The 22,057-nt window shown below is 43.0% G+C and overlaps 1 protein-coding gene across 1 annotated transcript in view; it reads left to right on the forward strand.

Moving 5' to 3' along the window:
* TENM2 (teneurin transmembrane protein 2) overlaps positions 1 to 22,057 on the forward strand; it is a 1,208,485-nt gene that overhangs the window by 738,693 nt on the left and 447,735 nt on the right. The window contains exon 3 of the mRNA XM_084838625.1: positions 18,581 to 18,790. Within this exon, the coding sequence (XP_084694751.1) occupies positions 18,581 to 18,790 (210 nt within the window). The remainder of the gene's footprint in view (positions 1 to 18,580; positions 18,791 to 22,057) is intronic.

Below are 22,057 nucleotides of genomic sequence, written 5' to 3' on the forward strand. Positions count from 1 at the left end.
ATGGGGGCCGCCATTAGCGTACGCGCTTTTTTTTTTTTTTTAAGTCACCCGTGATAGGCTACGTGACGATTCACGTAGCCTATCACGGCTGACTTTGCAGATCTAGCCGTGACAGGCTACGTGAATCGTCACGTAGCCTATCAGGGGGCGTGTTTTTTGTTTTTTTTTTAACTTTCGCGTTCGCGGCCAGGCGAGGTGGGAAGCCTCCTCCCTGGCCTGAACTTCGCGGGGGGACCAGCGAAGCGCCTCCCCCCCACCGCGAACGTCCTTCGAGGACAGGTAAGTGACTTTCGTCCACCCCTAGTACTGCAGTCATTGGCCTGGTAAGATCAGGTGAGTGTAGAAATGAAGGTCCCATCTGGCCCTAAACACTGACTGTGGTCTGGCTCCTCGCTCTGTATGAGCAACTCGTAGTGCAGGTGGAGCTGCTGCTGAACCTCTGGCCTGCCTCCCAGCCACCAGCTCTGACAAGGCACGTACTGAATGTGCTATAATATATATTAGGATACTTTCAAATGCTTCCCCCACCTGCATAATTGGCATCATTGTGTCCCACATATGCATCCGTCTTACACGATCCTAGTTATTTAACAATATTTTCTACTCTTTAAAAAAGCATTAGTATTGCTGACAGCATAGATACTTCAATTAAGCTGTCTTTGAATAGGAGCCAGTGTGTGTTGCACAGCCCTTTTTCAAAATCATGTGAAAGGAGAAGTTGACATTATTCATTGGAATGAGAGCTTAGACAATATTTTAATATGGTTTTCTATCACTGACTACCTTTGCATTTTCTTAGGAAAGGATGGATTTACCATCGTTTTATGTTCTTCTAGTTATTGGGTTATTCTACAATGCAGAAATGCCTTCTGAGTGCTCTGAATGAGGATTCTTCTGCTCTGCTAATGATTTAAAAAATGCAGATGTGGCTAGATTAACCATCATGTTATTTAAGCAGCAGAGTGGGTGCAATTATCCTGCAGTGCCACTTTGTGTAGAGTCAGAGCTCTTCAGTGGGCAATTTTAAAATTCACTACACCAAAGAACATCACAATCATTCTTTTTCATATCCATTTGTTGGGCATTTGGCGCCACAGAAATAGGAGCTAGAATTAGTGATATGTACACATAGACGTTTACATGGTCTTTTAATACTTAATCTTGCACTATGTTGAAACTACTCATTAGTCCAATAGTAGCTATCTCACTGATTCTTTGCTTGTCACGTGGCTGAAGACAGCAATGGAATATAGCTTGCCTGGCATGAAAGAGGCAAATGATTTCAGGCTTTTGGTCTGATTGAGTTTCTGCAGATTTTTGGTTTTGCCACTGTGGTTGTTGGCAGAGGAGAGTGTGTGGCTATAATGGCTTGTATCTTGCATAACTTGAATGTGAATCTTCCTGTTCAATTGTGCTCTTCATGATCAACCAAGAGTTCCGCCCTTGTTGTTAGGGAGATGGATTCTGGATCTAAGCCTACATCAGGGCCAGAAATATTGGAACAAGGATAACTGTTTTGACAGTTGGCCTCTGTACACCACCACATTGATGTTGAAAGGAAACACACCCAGATGGGAGCGAAGTCAGGACTTTCAGCTGTAATTCAAGGCGTTTGACAAAAGTGGAGCACTAACCATCAGGAAGGACAGCCAGTGGCATACACACACACCCATTGTTGGTGGCTCCTAAGTAATGGAACGAATGGCTGACAAGCAGCTACATGGCCAGGTATGGCCTGTAGCCCATGACCAATCAAGCAGATAAAAGGCCTGGATGTGGTTCTGAGTGTTACAGTTGCATTTGGTGGCTGTTCACTGGAACTCCCAACATGAGGTCCAAAGAGGTGTCCATGTGAGTGAAGGAGGCCATCATTAGGCTGAGGAAACAAAATAAACCCATCAGAGAGATAGCAAAAACATTGGGAGTAGACAACACAACAGTTTGGAACATCCTGAAAAAGAAGGAATTAACTGGCAAGCTCAGCAACAGCAAAGGCCTGGAAGACCACGGAAGACAACTAAAGTGGATGACCGCAGAATGCTGCTCATGGTGAAGAGGAACCCTTTCACAACACCTAGCCAGGTCAAGAATGCTCTTGCAGAGGTAGGCATGTCATTGTCAACATACAGTCAAGAGACGGCTTTATGAATGTAAATACAGAGGCTTCACAACAAGGTGCAAACCACTGGTAACACTCAAGAACAGACAGGCCAGATTAGCCTTTGCCAGCAAACACCTAAAAAAGCCTGCCCAGTTCTGGAATAAGAGTCTTTGGACTGATGAAATGAAGATTAACTTGTACCAGAATGATGGGAAGAGAAAAGTATGGAGAAGGAAAGGAACAGCTCATGATCCAAAGCATAGCACATCATCTGTCAAACATGGTGGAGGCAGTGTTATGGCATGGGCATGTATGGCTGCCAATGGAACCGGGTCACTGGTGTTTATTGATGACCTGCCTGCTGATCAAAGCAGCAGGATGAATTCTGAAGTGTACAGGGCTATCCTTTCTGCTCAGATTCAGCCAAATGCTGCCAAACTGATAGGATGCGGCTTCATATTGCAGATGGATAATGACCCAAAACATACAGCAAAAGCTACCCAAGGGTTTCTCAAGGCAAAGAAGTGGGATGTTCTTCAATGGGCAAGTCAGTCACCTGATCTCAATCCAATAGAGCATGCTTTTCACTTACTGAAGACAAGTCTGAAGGCAGAAAGACCCACAAACAAGCAGCAGCTGAAGGCAGCTGCAGTCAAGGCCTGGCAAAGCACCTCGAGGAGGAAACTCAGCATTTGGTCATGTCCATGGGTTCCAGACTTCAGGCAGGCATTGACTGCAAAGAATTTTCATCCAGGTATTAAAGGCAATCCTCAAGTTTGAAATGATGTTGGTTTGTTCCATTACTTATGAGCCACCAATGATGGGGGTGTGTGTGTATGCCACTGGCTGTCCTTCCTGAATGGTTAGTGCCCCACTTTTGTCAAACGCCTTGAATTACAGCTGAAAGTCCTGACTTCGCTCCCATCTGGGTGTGTTTCCTTTCAACTTCAGTGTGGTGGTGTACAGAGGCCAACTGCCAAAACAGTTATCCTTGTTCCAATATTTCTGGCCCTGACTGTATATTCATAGAAATACGGTTCAGTACAGGGGCCCAAATATTTTAATCCAGCCCTCTAGGTAAATGCCTTCTTCCATGTAGATACTTTCAGAATGCCACTGCTTGCTACCATTCAGCATGTATGGTTGTTTTCCTTTATATAGCAGTATCTAGTGTTTGAATTCTTTTGTTGTTGTTGTTTTCCAACTCAAAATAGTTGTTTTATTAAAGTATAAGATCTGTTCAGCACACAGCCTCCTAACAGTAAATTTTAACATTCTTTCTTCACTCTCTCCTTGTCTTTAACTGTCACTGTTACAAAATATAGGTCTGCCTAGGGATGTCAGAGAATTTCACCACGAATCTCGGGGAGGCCAAATGCCAGTGCATTCGGCCCCCCGAAATCAGTGGCGAAACGGTCTGCCCCCCGCCTCCCTGGGACGGGACTTACCTTTGGCGAATGTCCCTGGCGGCGGTGCGGCGGCGGGGACCGGTCTTCCAACCGGCCGCCGCCGCCATTTCCAGTTAAAAAAAAAAAAAAAGTGATAGGCTACATAAAGTTTTACGTAGCCTATCATGGCTAGATTTTCAAAAAATACTGTGATAGGCTATGTAAATGTTTACGTAGCCTATCACGGCTGAGTGGGGAAAAAAAAAACCGCGCGTACGCAAATGGTGGCGCCCATGGGCGCCGCCATTTGTGTACGTGCAGTTTTTTTTTCCACCACTCAGCCGTGATAGGCTGCGTAAAGATTTACGTAGCCTATCACGGCTGACTGCAGGGACGCAAACAGCGGCGGCTACGGCCGCCACCATTTGCGTTCCCGGCCGGCTGGGATTCACGGCGGGAGGGACGGGGCGCCCCCCCCGGCCAGAATTTCAGGGGGGAGGGACGGGGCACCTCCCCCCCGGCCAGAATTTTGGGGGGGAGGGACGGGGCACCTCCCCCCTGGCCAGAATTTCGGGTGGAGGGACAGAGCGCCTCCCCCCCACCGCGAAGCAAATTTCATCAAAGGTACATCCCTTTCGTGCATCCCTAGGTCTGCCTAATTTTTATTTCATTTCTAAATACTTTATGTTATTCCTAGAATGCCTTTTCAGCTACATGCTTTTGTGTTCTTACATATGGCATTCTCCAAGATGTGTCTAATAATGTCTAGAATAGTTCTATGAAAACTCTTCTCTGTCCTTTCCTTTCCTTTGTCCCATCCTTCCTCCCTTCTTGTGAAATAAAATGTGTAGTTTCATTTTGGCCTACATATAAGAAAACCAAGCAATTTATATTTTCCTGCTTTAATTTTCTGAATCAGACATATCTGACACGTAGATAGATGGACTCCACAGCAAACATAGGAAGAACAACATTTATTATTTCAGCATTCCTACTTCTGGACAATTCTTATTGACTTTGAATGTGAAACACGTGTGATACAGCTATATAATTGTGGGATTGCAGACGTGATTTTAAAAAGTGGGAGCCAGCCTAAGGAACGCATGTCCCTTCCTGTCACCTCTCTCTTCCATAGAGCAAATTCCCACCCCTTTCTCCATAAGAAATTAAATCCCACTGATGGTAATCATGGTGAAGGCTAATCAGGATTTCCCCTGAAATCAGGATCTGAAGTTGTGGTCTGAAGTGGATTTTAAATTATGCATTAAGGGGTATCTGGGTTAATCTTAACCACGCTTAACGGTTTGAATGGTTTGACTGTGGTAAATGTGAGGAGAGAGGGATTCTGTATTGTATTGTGTATGTGGCAGTAAATCCTGTGACACTGGCTGAACTAGTGAACTGTCCTAGAATAATCAGTTGCTGAAAGAACTAAATGGTTTGCAGTGTATTTTCTGAGAGGGAAGGGAAAATGGTCAGTTTGACTATGATTAAACCTCACACAGAGACACGTTGAGGAATGGGCTGAGGTCCTGACATATGGAAAATAGGGATGGCCAAAGGCAAGGAGACTGCAGAGTAAGCTCAGACTCAGAAAGAGAAACCTGAAGGAAGGGTAGGTAGAGAAGGAGGCTTGAGGAAATGGAAAGAAGAGACTGGGAATTAGGCATAAAGAGACTAATTGGAGGGTATTATCAGTTTCATAGTGCTTGAGATTAGAAGAGACTGTCAGTAATGGAACAATTGAGATGTCCAGCCTTGACCTTCCATCACATACTCACAGAAAAGGAGTTGGCACTTCTGCTCCTGCTCCTGCTTCTGCTGCTGGTCATTCAAAGCTGGATGATTCAGACTGGGAACATGTGCTCCCAGTGCAGCCCCCGTTGTCCCCATGCCGAAAGAACCAATGGCTGCAGATTTGGGCAGCAGCTCTTTAAGAGCACAAACAGCTCTCCAGAGAGGGCCAACAGCTGGACTAGATTGGCCAGCTTTCAGAAGGCCTCTGCATCTTTCTGAGGCAACAGCTCTACCTTGTGCGGGTGAGAATGCTCCAACTTTGGGCAGAACGCTTTTACAGCATTCGGCCCAAGATTCTGACAGACTCTGCCTTAACTGAACATAACTGTGCCATAGACACATGATTCCGCCATACCTGTCATAATTGTGCCCTACCAAATTTGACTCCGCCCTATCAGTAGGTGTCTCCGCTGCAGTCATCTTCATGTGTGCGCTTCAAACCGTGATAAGACAGGACAGGAGGAAAGAATGCTAGGCTGGGAGGTTGGTCAAGAGACAGGGTGGCTAAAGTAGGAAGTGACCCCCAAACCTCCTAGCAACCTGGAAAAAAATTAATAGGGGGAAATATGGAGTTAAAGAAAGGAGGAGCCAGGTGGAAAATATGGCCGGAGCAAAACTGGAACATTGGGCTGGGGCTGTGCATTATTGGCAGGAAGGAAGTGGGCAGGCAAGGGAGCCCTGAAGAGCTGGGGACTGCTGCTAAGGGCACATAGGGTTGCTGTATCTAGATTCTAGAGATGATTGGGTTCTCCACTACTCCATTTTGATTAACTTGGAAATGATCCAATTTCTACCCTATAAAATTGGAAAGAACTGAGATAATTTTTTTCCAAGGCTTAAAAAAATTGCAGCCTTGCTTTGCCGGCAACTCTACTAGATAAAATTTATGTTATGGGAATTCTGTCCATGGTGGCTTTACTTGATACTGCAGCACAGTGTGTTGACAACTCTAAGGGGCAAGCCCCCATTTTACATATTGATTTAAATTAACTAGCTAATTCCTTGGTTACAGGCTTCTAGTCATATGGAATATTCCAGTCCAACATAGCACAGAGAAAGAGAGAGAGCGAGAGAGAGAGAGAGAGCGAGAGACTTAAAAAATGTGAAAATATTGTGTACTGTATTGGAAAGAAGAAATTTCTGTATCTAACTGAAATACGTTTATATGAGATTTCAGCTCTTTCACATGAAAAAATGCCATCAACCTTACCTCATCTTCTTTATTGTACAAAGTTGGTCAAAAAGTTTCACACAATCAGACACTTATTGTAATGTATGCTATAGTGTCTGATGTCAAGGCTGGCCTTAGGGGCGGGAGAACTGGGTGGTTTCCTGGGGCGCCAAGCTGAGGTCAGTAGCTGTGGGGTTTTTTAATATACTGTCTGCAGTGAGCTAGGGTGGCAAAAAACAAGTGTCTGTGTAATCTTTCTTTCAAGGTTCTACAGGCTGTGTGGGTACCAACTACAAAAATGATCTTCTTTCAGTTAGCATTAAGTGTGCTTATTTTCTGATTTCCACTTTGATGTTATTTGCACTAGGTAAAATTCAGTGAAATACAGTTTTACTTTGAGGCAACGTTACCAAGCACTTAGCACTTAAAATACTGTAAACACTATAAGCACTATACAAATAATAATGGTATAAAGCCATACACTGTAAGAGGTCAGCTGAATACCTTTTTTATTTATAACTTTTCTTTATTATTTTTAAAGATAATAATAATGGATATTCTAAAATAAACAATGCTTACCAAGATAGGAACTGCTGCAAAACAAATAATATTGTAAGTAAAACCCGTGATAGCTCTGCTGAGTTGCATAGTGCACTTCCACTGCTCAGAACGTGGCTTTTCGAACTTTGGCTTGTGCAAACTGTAGCACAGTGGCTGAGAGATCAAGGTTTTGAGCAATGTCGTTCTCAGTGGACATCACATGTGCACCAGGCCCATAAATCCTCTGGGTGTTCCTGCAAAACTGACACGGGGGTAGCACCAAAGGCATCCCTCACCCAGGGTGCTATTTATCCTAGGGCTGGCCCTGTCCAATGTTTGGACCAACCTGTAAATAAATCTCCCTTTTCTTTCACGTCATTGTGGGGAGATTGCTGCCACAATGCTTTTACCCTAAGCACGTCCACTCCTACACACAGTGTAATATAGCAAGTGAAGTAGTGTCAATGTGCATGCATATGCCCGTATACCTCAGATGAAGCAGAACCTTGGGAGGCTCCTACTTTTTTTTCCATACCAAATTAAAAGTGGCTTTTGAATACACAGAATAGAATTCATGCCTGCATACTCTTCTGTAAACATGTGTTTCCTCTTTTTAATTTAAATATTTAGTATCCAAAAGAAGAAACTAGTTTCAAGTTGCTGCGGGTCAAACAACATGTTAGACAGGTTATCTCTTTGATCTCCTGACATTTTGATTTTCTCTTAAAAACAGCGGCAAAATATTCTTACTAGATTGGAGCAGTAGCAGAGGGGAGAGGGTGTTTAACTCTTCCCCGTTTCCTTGATCTAAATGCCTCCCCACCCAGCTGCTATTTGCCTGGCTGGAGAAAACATACAGGTGCACAAGGTGCCTATTATTTCCATGTGATAAGGTCTGAGATAGAATAGGCTAACTACTTTCTAAGACATGATTAACCTGCAAGTTAGAATTACCTTTAGTTTTATCACTTGAGAGAGCTATCACTGGGAACCTGTGATGCAACAGTGCTGGGTAGATATCACCTCATGGTGACTTTAGCACATCAGAAGTGGTTCATGGGAATTGACTCTCATGTAGGCCTGAAGAAGCTAACTTGCACGTATTGTTGCTCTATTTGTTCTCCAAGAGTGACAAAGTTGTTTTCTTTCTGGATACCTGAGCAATGAGAGTATGCATGGTGTGCTGCACATAACCAGTCTTTTCTCGTGCTCTCATTTATTTCAACAAGTCAGGGTTACTGATTTTCCATGATGGGCTTTATGAAATTCTAAAACAAGACCATTCATGGACTGTCATGGCTCAGGAGTATTTTTTTTAATTATAATGGTCATCACAATGTGACAAAGATAAAAACATTTCATGGCATAATGGCTAAGCCATATAGAAGATAGGATTGGTGGCTCACAGTCCTTTGAGGGTAATATGTGGCAAAGGATTTCCCCTTCCCCAACCAAAAAACACAACATTCTTGGCGAGGGGAGAGTAACAGACAGCAGAAGGGTCCAGTTGAAGCAGGACAGTCCTTGTGAGGCATCTCCCTGGCTGTTCTTCCCTTGCGTAGAGCATCATGTCCTGCCAGAGATCATGGGGCTTGATCCACATGGGGAAATTATAGTCTGCATGTGTTGATGGGAGACTTCCTCAAGGTGTGGGTTCTTTGTATGTGGAAGGTGAGAACTAGCAGAAAGGGCATGGGTGGCTAAATTGGCTTTTTGATCATCCATAGCAAATGCTTGAAAAATCACTTCAGGAAATTTCCTCAAAAAATGTGTTTGTAAGCTTACATTCTCAATATGTATTTCAAATGACTCTAAGAGATAGGGCAAGTATTATGAAAGAGGCAACTTGCGCCTCTATTGTTGTTGTTGTTCAGTCGTTAAGTCGTGTCCGACCCTTGCCCAACTTTCCACAGCTGCTTATAGTAATGTTCATTCATATCTAGTTTCTAAGGTTGAATTATTTGGAGGATGAGACTTGTCTCACATTATACAATAATATAGTAGCTATTATGATGGCCTGCACACCACTTTTCAGTGGAATTTTACTACTTATTAAAAGTGGTCAAATTGAGCTCATGCTAGAAAACTCACAGAGTTCTGTTAGGGAGACCGTCTCATTCTACTCACATATGGCAGAGCATATTTAGATTACAAAATATGAATATCCTTCCTGTTTATACTTTCATTTCACATTCAGTGTTTAAACAGAGCCAGAATGTGTGAGAAATTCTCATATATAGTGCTTTCTATCTATGGAAGGTGGGTCAGATATCATACTTGATGCCTGAATCATTTTGTTGGAAAGAGAACAATAATCAGTCTGCATCTGTACATTAATTTTTGCTGACATATACCTTAATATTTCACAAGTATTCTACATGTCATGGGTTCATAATAACAAAAACTTTGGTCCTGTTATCTCCAGTAAACATGTCTCTCAGATAAGGTTAAGAAAAATAGTTATTTGTACTGAGAGAGTGATTGGTTGCCATTATATCAAACCTTGACATTGCTTTTTTACTTCTCGTCTACCAAAGGTAGTAGATATTTTTAAACGTATATATGCTTTACACACATACGCACACATCAACTACAACGTACCTGATTATCACCACTGCAGACGCGCCTTTAGTCAGGGCCTGTTCCAGGGATGAAGGGGCCCTTGGCAGGATGCTGTCCTATTTGCCCCTGGCAGCTGTGGGTGTGGCCACCATCTTGGTTTTCACAAAATCTGATGCCCCAGAAGTTGTCATTCCATAGCATTGTGGGTAAAAATGTTTGCCACCACAAAAATACGGAGGCCAACATGATTTTGTGGGAAAGCCAGTTTTCGTTGTTGACCACGATGTGCGGAATGACAGAACTTTTGGGGCATTGCAGTTTGGAAAAAAACAAAATGATGCCAGCCAGGACCCTTGAGCAGAGGTGGTACCTGAACAGGTGGTGCCTGAACAGGCGGTGTGATCAGCCATAGAGCCCGGCAGCAATGGCGGTGGTGGCCAGCTGCCCATCCTCCTCCCCTCCTCCCACCACTACCCTCTCTTCTTCCCTGCCATCCCCCCGCCCCAGCCATGACAGCATCGCCTCCTTACTCCTCCTCTTCCACTAGTCCTCCTACCATCCTGGATCATGTCTCCATGACAATGGAAGGAGAAGCAAATGGAGTACCGTATTTTTAAAAGAAGGAATCCGCTTTGCTGCAATTTGGTCCATGCAGGGCTCCATGAGGGAGTGCTCCGCACCAGTAAAAATTGCTTCACAGAACATACTTCCTGGGGTGGGGGTGGGGGGATGGAGTGAATGGCAGGGGATGCTCAACCAATAAGATAGGCTTCCCCCTCTCTCTCCCTTTTCTCCTTTCCCCTGAAGGTCCAGATGCACCTGCATTTCAGGAGCAAGCCTCATTGAGCACAATGGGAGTTACTTCCAAGTAGACACACATATGCTTGTGCTGGGAAAGGGGAGGGGGAGAACACAGGTATGGGAAACCTGCTCCCTTTCTAACCAAACCAATACTGCACAGGATCTCTATAATAAAGCTGTGAAGTAGTTATTTCCTAGGGCAATAAACCAAACAGCATCGAATTGGAGACTCACTTCAGGGAATGTACTTTAAACTGTGCTATTTCAGTTGAGGGGGATCTCTGTAAATTCTGATATGGGCATTCAGAGGGCAAGCCTCATTGAGCACAATGGGAGGTACTTCTGAGTAGACACTAATTGGTTTGTGCTGGGAAACACAGGCACGGGAAACACCCCTTGACAGGGTCATGGTGAAAGGCACACCCCTCACCTCAGGCTAGCATACCTGAGGTAAATGTGGGGGTTTGGGCATGCAACAACTATACCATGGAGAACCAGACTTGAGGAAAAGAATCTGACTTTAAGCAGTCTCAGGAAATCCATTTTTTTCCCTGATAAGCTCCGGGGTGGCTGTTGGATGGCTGTGACGTCATGTATCCCTAATGACCTCAACACGCAGCCAGCTCGGATTAAATTGCTGGTGGAGACATCCCCCAGGATGGTGTCTGCTACCCTCCTCCCCCTCCCCGCAATGGTAGCACAGGGGATCTCCATGGCCGCCTCCCTGCCAATGCCTTGCTCTAAGGAAAGACCCCTCACAGTAAGGCCTTTGGGTTCTCTAGAGCCATGCTGGCTGCGCTTTCTGCTGAGTGGCTGGTGAGGCTTCCCAGACAGTCTCTCCACCCAATGCCACACTCAGAGAGGTTCTCAAAATAAGGCATCAGGTGGGTGGCATTCCGGAGAGCTTGCCGCAGCAGGAGAGTGGCCAGCATCATGCCACCTTTCAGGATTTGCCACCTGAGTTGGGGGATTCACCCCACTGCATGGAAGGATTGGCCCTGGAGAGCTATTAGCTGTGCACTGTGAATACTGTTGCTCCAATACAAAAACTACTACTGTAAAAAAAATTCATAGCTGAAGGAATTTTTCACTTATTACGGAAATGTAATCTTAATAGGATTATTTTAGTGATACAAACATTAGCAATACTTCAAATCTGACATCTCACATCCTGTGTTTTGGGAATTAAGTGTGGGCTGGGCTGGGCTGGGAGGGAGAAATCCCTATATTCAACTAGCTTGAGATTTTCATGTCTCAACAGTATATTTACAATAATCAGCCTTTAGCAGTGTATCATTAACCTTTACGATCTTTACAAGCCTTCTACAGTTTACCGCATGACTATAAGTAGTAATACAGACCAGGGTGCTTATAATTGAAAATAACTACTGTATAATTCTCTTTCTCTAACATTTGTAGCTAATTTATATATGTATCAGAGTTTTGTATGCCTCACTGACCTTGGCAGCAACACAGAGGTCGCATTTCGACATGGTTAAGCTACTCCTGAACAATTTGTCCACCTCACTAGACACAAACCATTTTTACTCCTCCCCAAAATCAGTCAAGGAGCAGGTCTTCTCTGTTCCCCACCCCCACCCCTGACAAGGATGATGAATATGTGCAATGCAAAGAATCTCCAGCCATCTATCTTTCCATGTTTGGAATACTAAATCAAGAAACAAACTTGGGCATCATCAGGGTGCTTCAGTTATTAGGAACAGGAATTGCAGAGAAATGACCTGACCCTACACAAATGATTCTATTAAGTCAGCATTTAAAGCCTCATAATGTGAGGTCTTAAAGCATTTAAGCTTTCACCAAATTCTGTTGGATAAACTGCCTGATCTGGTGAGCTGGACTGAACATGCAGAGAAGGGAGCATAATCGTAGTAGGGAAGGATGATTTCATCTATGACAGATGGATGGGTTTGTTTCTGGCAGGAAGAACCACTAAAACGCAAGTGGATAGGAATGCAATTGCAATGATTTAGCCTTAACTTGCCTTGACAAATTAAAATTGCTTCTTTCTGTTCTGCAGTATTGACATATATGTCTTGTAGCACTCAAAGGAATCGGTGACTTCCTGTGTGCCGGCCGTTGCAGACAGCCATATCTTTCTAGCAGCAGAATGTGATACTTGCATTGTACTTATTTTGAAACCTGTTATGCACAATTTACAGCCACAATTCAATATAGTATCTATTCTGTGGATCTATAGATTTCTTGAAAGCCTCATAATGTGCAACCATAAAATTGGATTAATACTCTGCTGGTAAGAAATGCTGGTTAAACAAATTTCCTGGGGAAAGGAACAGAGTGGCTTTCTTCAGTCACCTGGAGCTTTCACTTACGTAGGCACTTCTCTGACAGTACTGCATTCTGGACTGCATCTGTGTGGGTTATGTTGTGGCTAGGCTGTGTGCATGTGGGCAGAATGGGCTGGTGTGTGGACAGCATATAAGTCATTCCAACGTTATGATTGTATGAAAATGTAATTTGTTTTGGTGAACTTGTGTAGTGTTTACTCTGAATCAAATTGAAACAATTGTGCTGAGCTGGGATAGGCATGACCTGAGCCTACAGAGCAATGACAGCTAAAATGATTGGGCCTGAAATGCATAAGCTTGATGGAGGGGGTGGGTTTGCCACAATCCCCATGAAAGATCTGATTTGCAACCTAGGTGTGGCCTGGCTGGACCCTGCCTTGCTGGTTGATTCCCAGATAGTAGCAATGACCAACAGATTATTATCAAATTTGGATGATGCAAATTGTGTCCCCTACTCTCAGGCTCATATCATATCATACTGTGGCATTATAATCCATGCTTCAGTAACACCTGTATGGATTATAGCTGTGCACAAATGGCTTCTTGAAATTCTCCGCCTTACTTATGGGCCAAGGGATTTGGGAGGCAATTTCACCAAATTTCTCCAGCGGGAGGAGAAATTCTCCACAGTTTCTCCAAGGTAGGGCTCTCCATTGGCACGGCTTATAGCACAGCTTCTTTCTTTTTTAGTAGGGGGTTTGGGGGCTTTCATGCTGCAACAGCATCAACTGCCTTGGCAGGCAGGCCCCCAATTTGCACCCACCGCAATGCAGGTGGGGGCAGTGTCATGTCTAGGTCCAGGAAGGAGGTGAAGTTAGTGCTCTGCCAAAATCTGTCCTCCAATTTCCTGAATGTTTTCTCCCCACGAACGAGGCTTCCCTTGTTCTGCCACATTCAAGATGTTTTACAATTTATTTTTTGTGATGTTTTTGAGCTTACCTAATCACAGCTAGCCTTCCAGGTTGCATGCACGTCCTGATCTGAAAAAGCCCTATGGGAGGAATTACCTCATGGTGCCTTAAACTGGGCATTCATTGAAGTGTAGGAAGCTGAGGAGGCCAGAGCTGGCCAGAGAGATGATTGTAGAATGAAAAACAGGACACTTGTGCTCAGTCCTCAGCCACCTCTTAAATAAGGAAAGCCCAAGAAACCCAAACCCAACCCATGAGAATTTCTCAGAAATTTCTTCATTGAATTTCTTTTCAAAAGCAATTTCTCTTCTATCAAATTGAATGAGAATGGTTGAAAAAATGTGGGAGAAATTTTCAGCACAGCACTAGTTCGGATTACTGCAAGGTACTTCTTCATGGGATTGAACTTGAATATAATTTGGAAGCTGCAGTTGGTGAAGTATTCTGTGCCCACTCCTAGAGCAGGCCTCTAGGAACATATTATGCTTCTTTTTGCTCATCTGCACTCACTGTCAGTTACCTTCCGGAACCAAATCAGGTGCAGATCACTTTTTTAGCTTTAAACAGGCTGTGCCCAGCATAACCGTAAGACTGTCTTCTTCTGTATCTTTTCCATCCTCTGAGGTTGATAGAGGAGTAAGAACGTAAGAAGAGCCCTGCTGGATCAAACCAAGGGTCCATCTGGTCCAGCATTCTCTTCACACAGTGGCCAACCAGCTGTTGATCGGGAACCCACAAGCAAGGCATGAGTGCAACAGTGCCCTCCCACCCATGTTCCCCAGTAACTGGTGTACATAGGCTCACCACCTCTGGCACTAGAGGTAGCACATAGCCATCAGGACTGGTAGCCATCGATAGCCTTCTCCATGAATTTGTCCAACCCCCTTTTAAAGCCATCCAAATTGGTGGCCTACATCCTGTGATAGTGAATTCCATAGTTTAACCATGTGCTGTGTGAAGAAGTACTTCCTTGTATCTGTCCTGAATCTCCCACCAATAAGCTTCATAGGATGACCCTGGGTTCTAGTATTTTGAGAGAAGGAGAAAAATGTCTCCCTATCTACATTCTCTACACCATGCATAATTTTGTAGACCTCTATCATGTCTCCCCTTACCTTCCTTTTTCCCAAGCTAAACAATCCCAGCTGTTGTAACCTTCTCTCATAGGGGAGATGCTCTAGCCCCTTTATCATTTTAGTTGCCCTTTTTCCAGCTCTACAATATCTTTTTTTTAGATGTGGTGACCAGAACTGGACACAGTATTCCAAGCATAGCTGCACCATAGATTTGTATAGGGGCAGTATGATATTGGCAGTTCTATTCTCAATTCCTTTTCTAATTATGCCTAACATGGAGTTTGCCTGTTTTACAGCAGCCACGCACTGGGTTGTCATCTTCATTGAGCTGTCCACCACAACCCCAAGATCTCTTTCAGGGTTGGTTGTTGCTAGCTGAGATCCCATCAGGCTATACTTGAAGTTGGGTTTTTTTGCCCCAACATGCATCACTTTACACTTGCTTACATTGAACCGCATTTGCCATTTAGATGCCCATTCTCCCAGTTTGGAGAAATCGTTTTGGAGCTCTTCTCTACCTTTTTGTTTTAACCACCCTAAATAATTTTGTGTCATCCACAAACATGGCCAATTCACTACTCACTTCTAATTCCAGATCATTTATGAAGAGGCTGAAAAGCATTGGTCCTAATACAATGAGACCCCACAATTTAATTTGCACCATTGGGAGAATTTGCCATTTATTCCTACTTTCTGCTTTCTGTTCTTTAACCAGTTACTGATCCATAAGAGGACCTGTCCTCTTATTCCATGACTTCTAAATTTTCTCAGGAGTCTTTGGTGACGGACTTTGTCAAAAGCCTTTTGGAAGTCCAAGTAATCAATGTCTACTGGATCACCCCATTTACATGTTTATTGGCACACTCAAAGAAACCTAAAAAGGTTACCTTTGCAGAAGCCATGCTGATTCTTTTTCAGCAGGGCTTGTCCTTCTATATGCTTACTAATTTTATCTTTAATAATGCCTTCAACCAATTTACCTGGAATAGATGTTAAGCTAATGGGCTTGTAATTTCCCAGATCCCCCCTGGATCCCCTTTAGAAAAGTGGTGTTATATCGGCCATCTTCCAGTCCTTTGGTATAGAGGCTGATCTTAGGGACATGTTGCATATTTTGGTTAGGAGATCAGCAACTTTGAGTTCTTTGAGGACTCTAGTATGGATACCATCTGGGCCTGGTGATTTATTTGCTTTCAATTTATCAATAAGGTTGAGAACTTAATCTTTTGTCAATACTATTTGCCTCAGTTTCTCAGACTCCCTTCCTGAATTCCTGAAGGAGTCCTTCTTTTTTAGAGGGGACTAATAGAGACTCAGAGCAGGTGCTTCTTGGTGGTTATACTGACCCTTTGGAACCCCCTCAGCCCTGTAGCCAGCTTTCCTTGTTAGGTACATTTCTAGCTGGGGCATTTGGCGGTGGGGGGGAGCACCAGCCAACCCCCCATTTACTGCAAACAAACATGCTTCTTTATTGCTGGCTGGGTAGAGAACACAACTGAAACTGAAAAGCAGAGCAAAGGAAAGTCCAAGGGGTGGAGTCTAACTCTAGCCCACAGTACAAAGTTCTAATATTTAACTCAAAGGTCATATTACTATACGGACTGTTTTTTTCAAGATTACTTAAGTAATTATAGGGTGATTACGATTGTGAAAAATCCCCCCATGGTCAGGGGAAAGTCTTGAGTAAGCAGACTTTGGGGGGCCCTTCCAGATGAGGTTTTTTTGTGTGTGCATTTGCCCTGCCTTATTCACTGTATTTTTCAGAGGGTCCTATTCTTAAATTGATCCTGATCTTAAAACAAGCTGTCATTCTTTAAGTGGAAGCTGTCATTGTCTGTGATGTCACAAATTAAAATTTACCAAAAAAACCTGAGCACAGCTTGGCGGGGGGGGGGGCGATGCACCCATTTGTGCTCCATTGTGGCTAAAGGGCTGAATCCACTACCCAAGAAAACCCACTTTACAACATCTTTATATTCATTTTGTAGGGTGATTAAAACTAGAGAAGTGTGAGTTCACTCCAAGTGGCCTCAGATGAACGTAGAAATGATCTGCGTTCTTCCCCCAGAGATACGGAGTGCTCTGTTCTAAGCATCACATCTGCTGCTTGAAAAAAAGTAAATCACTGGTGGTGTGTAGCGGTGATGTGATATTTCCCTTTGCCCTCCTTTGTCACCCCAGTGACTAGCAGTGTTTACCCTTGGAATGTAGTTCTGCCAAGAACTGCTGCAGTTGCTATTCAACATATTGGCAAAGAGGGAGGGACAGGTGGAAGAAAAAAAACATACTCTGCTCTCCTGTCTCTGCCTACTAATACACTGCTACACTGGCCACAGCTGCTTGCCAGGTAAGAAAAGAGAAAGGGGGGGTGTTTGGGGGTGGGACCTAAGACATCAGGGAGAACTGGCAGGATGGGGAAAGGAAAGCCAAGATTCTTCTCCAGCTCAGATTTGATGCAAGATGGAGAAGAATCTGGAAGCTTTAAAAGCTCTCCTCTAAGGCAGGCCTTTTCAGTCCCCAAAGTTCTTCTTCAAGCCTGACCTGGGAAAACATCATCAGTTAAAACCTGGCTATTTGAGAGAGCTTTTCCTCATGTTGGTTAGCTATTTTGTTTTGCATTAATACTGCCGCTACTGAGTTATGCTGGATTTCTTTTTGTAATGGAATTGTTAGGGTCTTTTTTAATATTACTTTTATTTCATACTATTATGCCATGCTTTGCAAACTTCAGATGGAAAAGTGTTGTAATTGTTGTAGTTACCACTCTTTACGGTGGTCAAAATACTTTCTTTTCAGAATTGAGCAAACTGAAGTAAAACTTCTAGTGGCCAATAAGATGCACGTCACTGGTACTTATAACAGGAAAATTAATCCTTTTGCTGTTCACGTCCATTGAATGGAGGCTTCAGTATGAAGCTGGCTTCCTTTACCATTGTGACTATTTTTTTTAATAAATGTTCTTGCATATGTCAGTTAACTTTTCATACCATTTTTTCTTTACAACTTTCGGAAACTCTGGTTCAGGAATGGAGAGAAGAGCACTGCTTTCTTTTAGGTACTGATAATAGCTAGTTAGGGGCCGCGGTGGCTTAGTGGTTAAGACGCTGAACTGCAGACCGGAAGGTCGGCAGGACAGCAGTTCGAGACCCGAGTGCCGCGTGACGGAGTGAGCTCCCGTCTTCAGTTCCAGCTCCTGCCAACCTAGCAGTTCGAAAGCAAGAAATTGCAAGTAGATAAATAGGTACCGCTTCAGCAGGAAAGGTAACAGCATTCCGTGCACCTTGGTGTTCAGTCATGCTGGCCACATGACCACGGAAGCGTCTTTGGACAGCGCTGGCTCTTCGGCTTAGAAATGGAGATGAGCACCACACCCTAGAGTCGGACACGACTGGTTGGGGACACCTTTACCTTAATAGCTAGTTACATAGTGCTTCCAAGTGGGATCCTTCTCTGGAATAATTATGGTTCTGTGAATCTCCTTGAACATAATGCTGATGTTGAATCGGTGGATGTAGAAAAGGTTGAGTGGTTGTTTAATGTTTTTTTAATAGGCACTTCCTCAAGTTAGAATATTAGTGATGAGATTTTTAAAATCCAGTAGTGTTTTACAAACAGGTTTTAACTTCATTCATCCAGCATCAGATCATATAAAGCCTGAAACAGGCTCATGCTTTGAAGACATTTTCAAAAGAGGCTAGTCCCCTTTCTTGGGATGTCTTGCCAACACAGCTGATCATACTGTCTTGAATATGATGCAAAGGAGAGAGTTGGTACCAATGGACCACAGGTATTTTGAGCCCTAGGTGTTATCATACGTGGTGACAAACAATTTCAATGTTACTGTTTGTGGTTTCTTTCATTACATTCATTGCTGAACTTTGATCCCTCTGTCCTCTTTACCAGGTCGTCCCATTCCACCTACATCCTCGTCTAGCCTTCTCCCATCCGCTCAGCTGCCCAGTTCTCATAATCCACCACCAGTTAGCTGCCAGATGCCCTTGCTAGACAGCAATACTTCCCATCAAATCATGGATACCAACCCTGATGAGGAGTTCTCCCCAAATTCATACCTGCTAAGAGCATGCTCAGGGTCACAGCAGACTTCCAGCAGTGGTAAGGAAATATTATACATGTGGCATTTATCGCTCAAATGGGCAAATTCTAATTGTCATGAAAACAGTGACTCAAATGTGAACATGATGAGAAATGGGGGAAACTGGCATATATTTATTACTGGGAAAATTCTGAGATTTTGAGAGCTTTGTTAGATTAATGTTTCATATAGTGATAAATGAATATTCATTCAATATTTTGTCGACAACATTTTATTTTAGAGTGTTTCTTTTAAATTAGTAGTTATCTATATGAAACTGAAACCATGAATGCATTTCATTACTTAATGATAATCCTCATGTATTTATTTGTAGAAAAAATATATCCAAGAAGTACTGTACTGCTTTGCATTTTTATAGAATGATACATCTGTTTTTAAAATTCAAAATATTAAGCTGGTCCTGTTATGTTTCATGCTATTCTCATATCATTGTTACAGCTAGTCCTAACTTTCCAGTCTTTATGTGATGGTCATGCCCTCTGAAATTGACTTCTGGTTTATAAAACATTTAGGTTGTTGTTTTTTCATGAGGAAGTAGGTTCTGCTTTTTGTAATTCACTCCTTGCAGAAGACCCTTTCACTCTTCTAGGCAGAGTTCAGGTGTTGTAAAAGCAATGAAGAACACTTGGAAAATCTAGGATCAGATAGTCTTCAGGCAGGACTGTTAAAAAATTTAGGACCCTTTGGTAGGGTGTGATAATTCACTTGGGTGATTTACAGGTTAGTTTTGTTTAGTTACTCATTTCCATTCTCAACATCATTTAAGATTTTGTATAAGGTCTTCGGAAGCTGTGCTGCTTCACTTCTAGGCCTATGTTTATCCTTTTTTTTAAAGTGTTTTTGATTTTCCAATTCAGTCATACTTTTTTGCTTAAACACATTTCGCAAGAAACAACATGACCAGCATCTGTGAGCTGTAAAACGTTTTATTGCTTTAAGAAGTTATTGTTTTAAATGTTTGTGCACTGCCTTGATGGCGTTTTGATAAATAAATAATATGTTTAATAATAATATTAATAATAATAAGAGCAGGGGTTGGCAAGACGAAGCCCGTGGGGGTCACTGGTACCTGCCAAGACCCCCAATTGTACCCACCAGACCTGCTCAACCCTTTCCTTCCTTTCCCCCCACTGCTGTCACCACCTTCAAACCCTTCCTTCCCCCACTGATGCCTTTCCGCCCCTCCCCCAGCAAGTCACCAGTGCTGCCACCTCGCTTCCCCTCTGTGGTGTCCTTTTATCCCCCGTCTCAGCTGCCACCGCACCTCCCCCCCCCCACAGGCACCATTACCACCAGAGCCTTTCCTTTCTCCCCAACCAAATGCAGTCACAAATGCCACCATGGCCTTTTCTCCCTACCCCCATGCTACTCCCTACTGCCGATACCACTGCCTTACCGTTTCCTCCACTGTTGAGACCATGGCCTTTCCTTCCCCATAGCAGCTGTTGATATCACTGCTGCTGCCCTTCCTTTCTTTCTTCCCTGCTGCCACCTTTGCTTCCCTCCCACAGATTGGGAGATAAGATGAGTGCAGCAGGAGTCGGGGTGAGTAGAAGAGGGTCATGATTGGGGGGGATAGGAGGAAGTGGGGAAGAGGAGGGGAAAGAGGAGGAGGAAATAGCAAGGGGGGTAGGAGGAAGGTGCACCCACCCCCGACAGCAATTTCTGGTCATGCCCTTGGACACATTTCAAAATATAGAATGGTCACACAGACCCAAAAAGATTGCCTATCCCTGAATTAGAGAAATGAAATAGAGGCAGAATCAACAATAGTTGCACTCGATAGGAAAGCAGAATAGGAGATTATAAAATATTTGTCGTTTTCTTATCATAACATCTCCACCATTCATCAGAATGAGAAGTTGCTATCTAAGTTGTGATAACAAGTAAGCTTTCGTGGAAGTTTGAAGTTTCACCAGTGGTACTTATTTACACATAAATGAGTCTAGGACTGAGGTGTCATAAGAATGGGGGGCAAGCCCTTTTGGATCAGACCAAAGGCACCGCCGGCATCCTCTTTCTCACAATGGCCAACTAGACGGTTCTTGGAAACATACAAGCAGGACAGGAAGGCAATAACGCCATTCCTTTGTTGCGCCCCAACAACTGGTACTCAGAAGCATACTCCCTCTGAACCTGGAGACTGACTATGGCCATCATGACTAGTAGCAACTGATAGACTTTTCCTCTATGAGAAATTGTGGCTATACTGATTCCAGTGGTCTTGTGCTGGCAATATGCTTGGAAGATCGGAAACTGTATGTGTAGTCGTTGATATTCTAGTGTTTTTTGTAGTATTAAGACATTTTTGTAGTACTGAGATATTTTTGTAGAAAATGAAATAATTGTGCCCACAAAAACTAGTAAGAATGCATGTCGCTTACAAGCTAGCTTGTTTATATATTTTAATTTATACTACTTTAATTTATACTACAAGAAAACTACTTTCTTGGCAAACTATCAAAATAGTTTATGCTGTTATAGATTAAGATACTGTTAACAAATTTTACATTTTTATCCCATTTATTACCAACTTCATTATTATGGATAGAGGTACAGGAGAAAAATATATTTGGCACTTGTAGATTAGGATTCTTTATTGGATTTTGAAATTCAAGGGTGTTAGATGACATCTATCATGTTTACTGGTACACTTTCCTACTTTTGCTCCTCATTTAACAGATGGGGTTGTTATGTGCATGTTTGAAATAATTGTGTAAGTATGAACCATTATGTTGATCGTGTTTCCTTTAATAAAGTAGCACTTACAAGGATGACTGATGCTTCTTGACTAAATGTATACTTATGTTTGTGTCAACCCTCAGAATTAGGTACTGTTCCTAAATCGGTTTAGGATGAGCCTTTCTAAAAATGAAGTGGTAGTAATCTTACACTGCCCTGTGTCCTTCCTGCTAGACATTCTTCATATATGTGGAAAATTCATATGCCTAAAAAAATTACCTAATCAAATCTCCCATCAAATGAGCAATCCATTGTTGATATTATGAAGGCCTTTAATCTACAATAAATCTTTATTAGAACTCATCAGAGCTTCCAGTTTGAGAGAAATGAGATTATAGCCCTCTTAAAATGACATTACATCATTGGGGTGATTGGTTTATCATTTGGAGAAGTGACATCAATCATAACTAGCATAACCACACAGCAAATGAATTCAACCTTTTTGCTGTAGAACAATGACATTGTAATTGTTCAAAACAAGGATTAAAATAAAATAGAAATATGCACTTTTTTCAAATATGTTG

This window comes from Heloderma suspectum, chromosome 2, assembly GCF_057233095.1.
Source record: "Heloderma suspectum isolate Gila_16-S chromosome 2, 16-S_ref, whole genome shotgun sequence".
NCBI lineage: Eukaryota > Metazoa > Chordata > Lepidosauria > Squamata > Helodermatidae > Heloderma > Heloderma suspectum.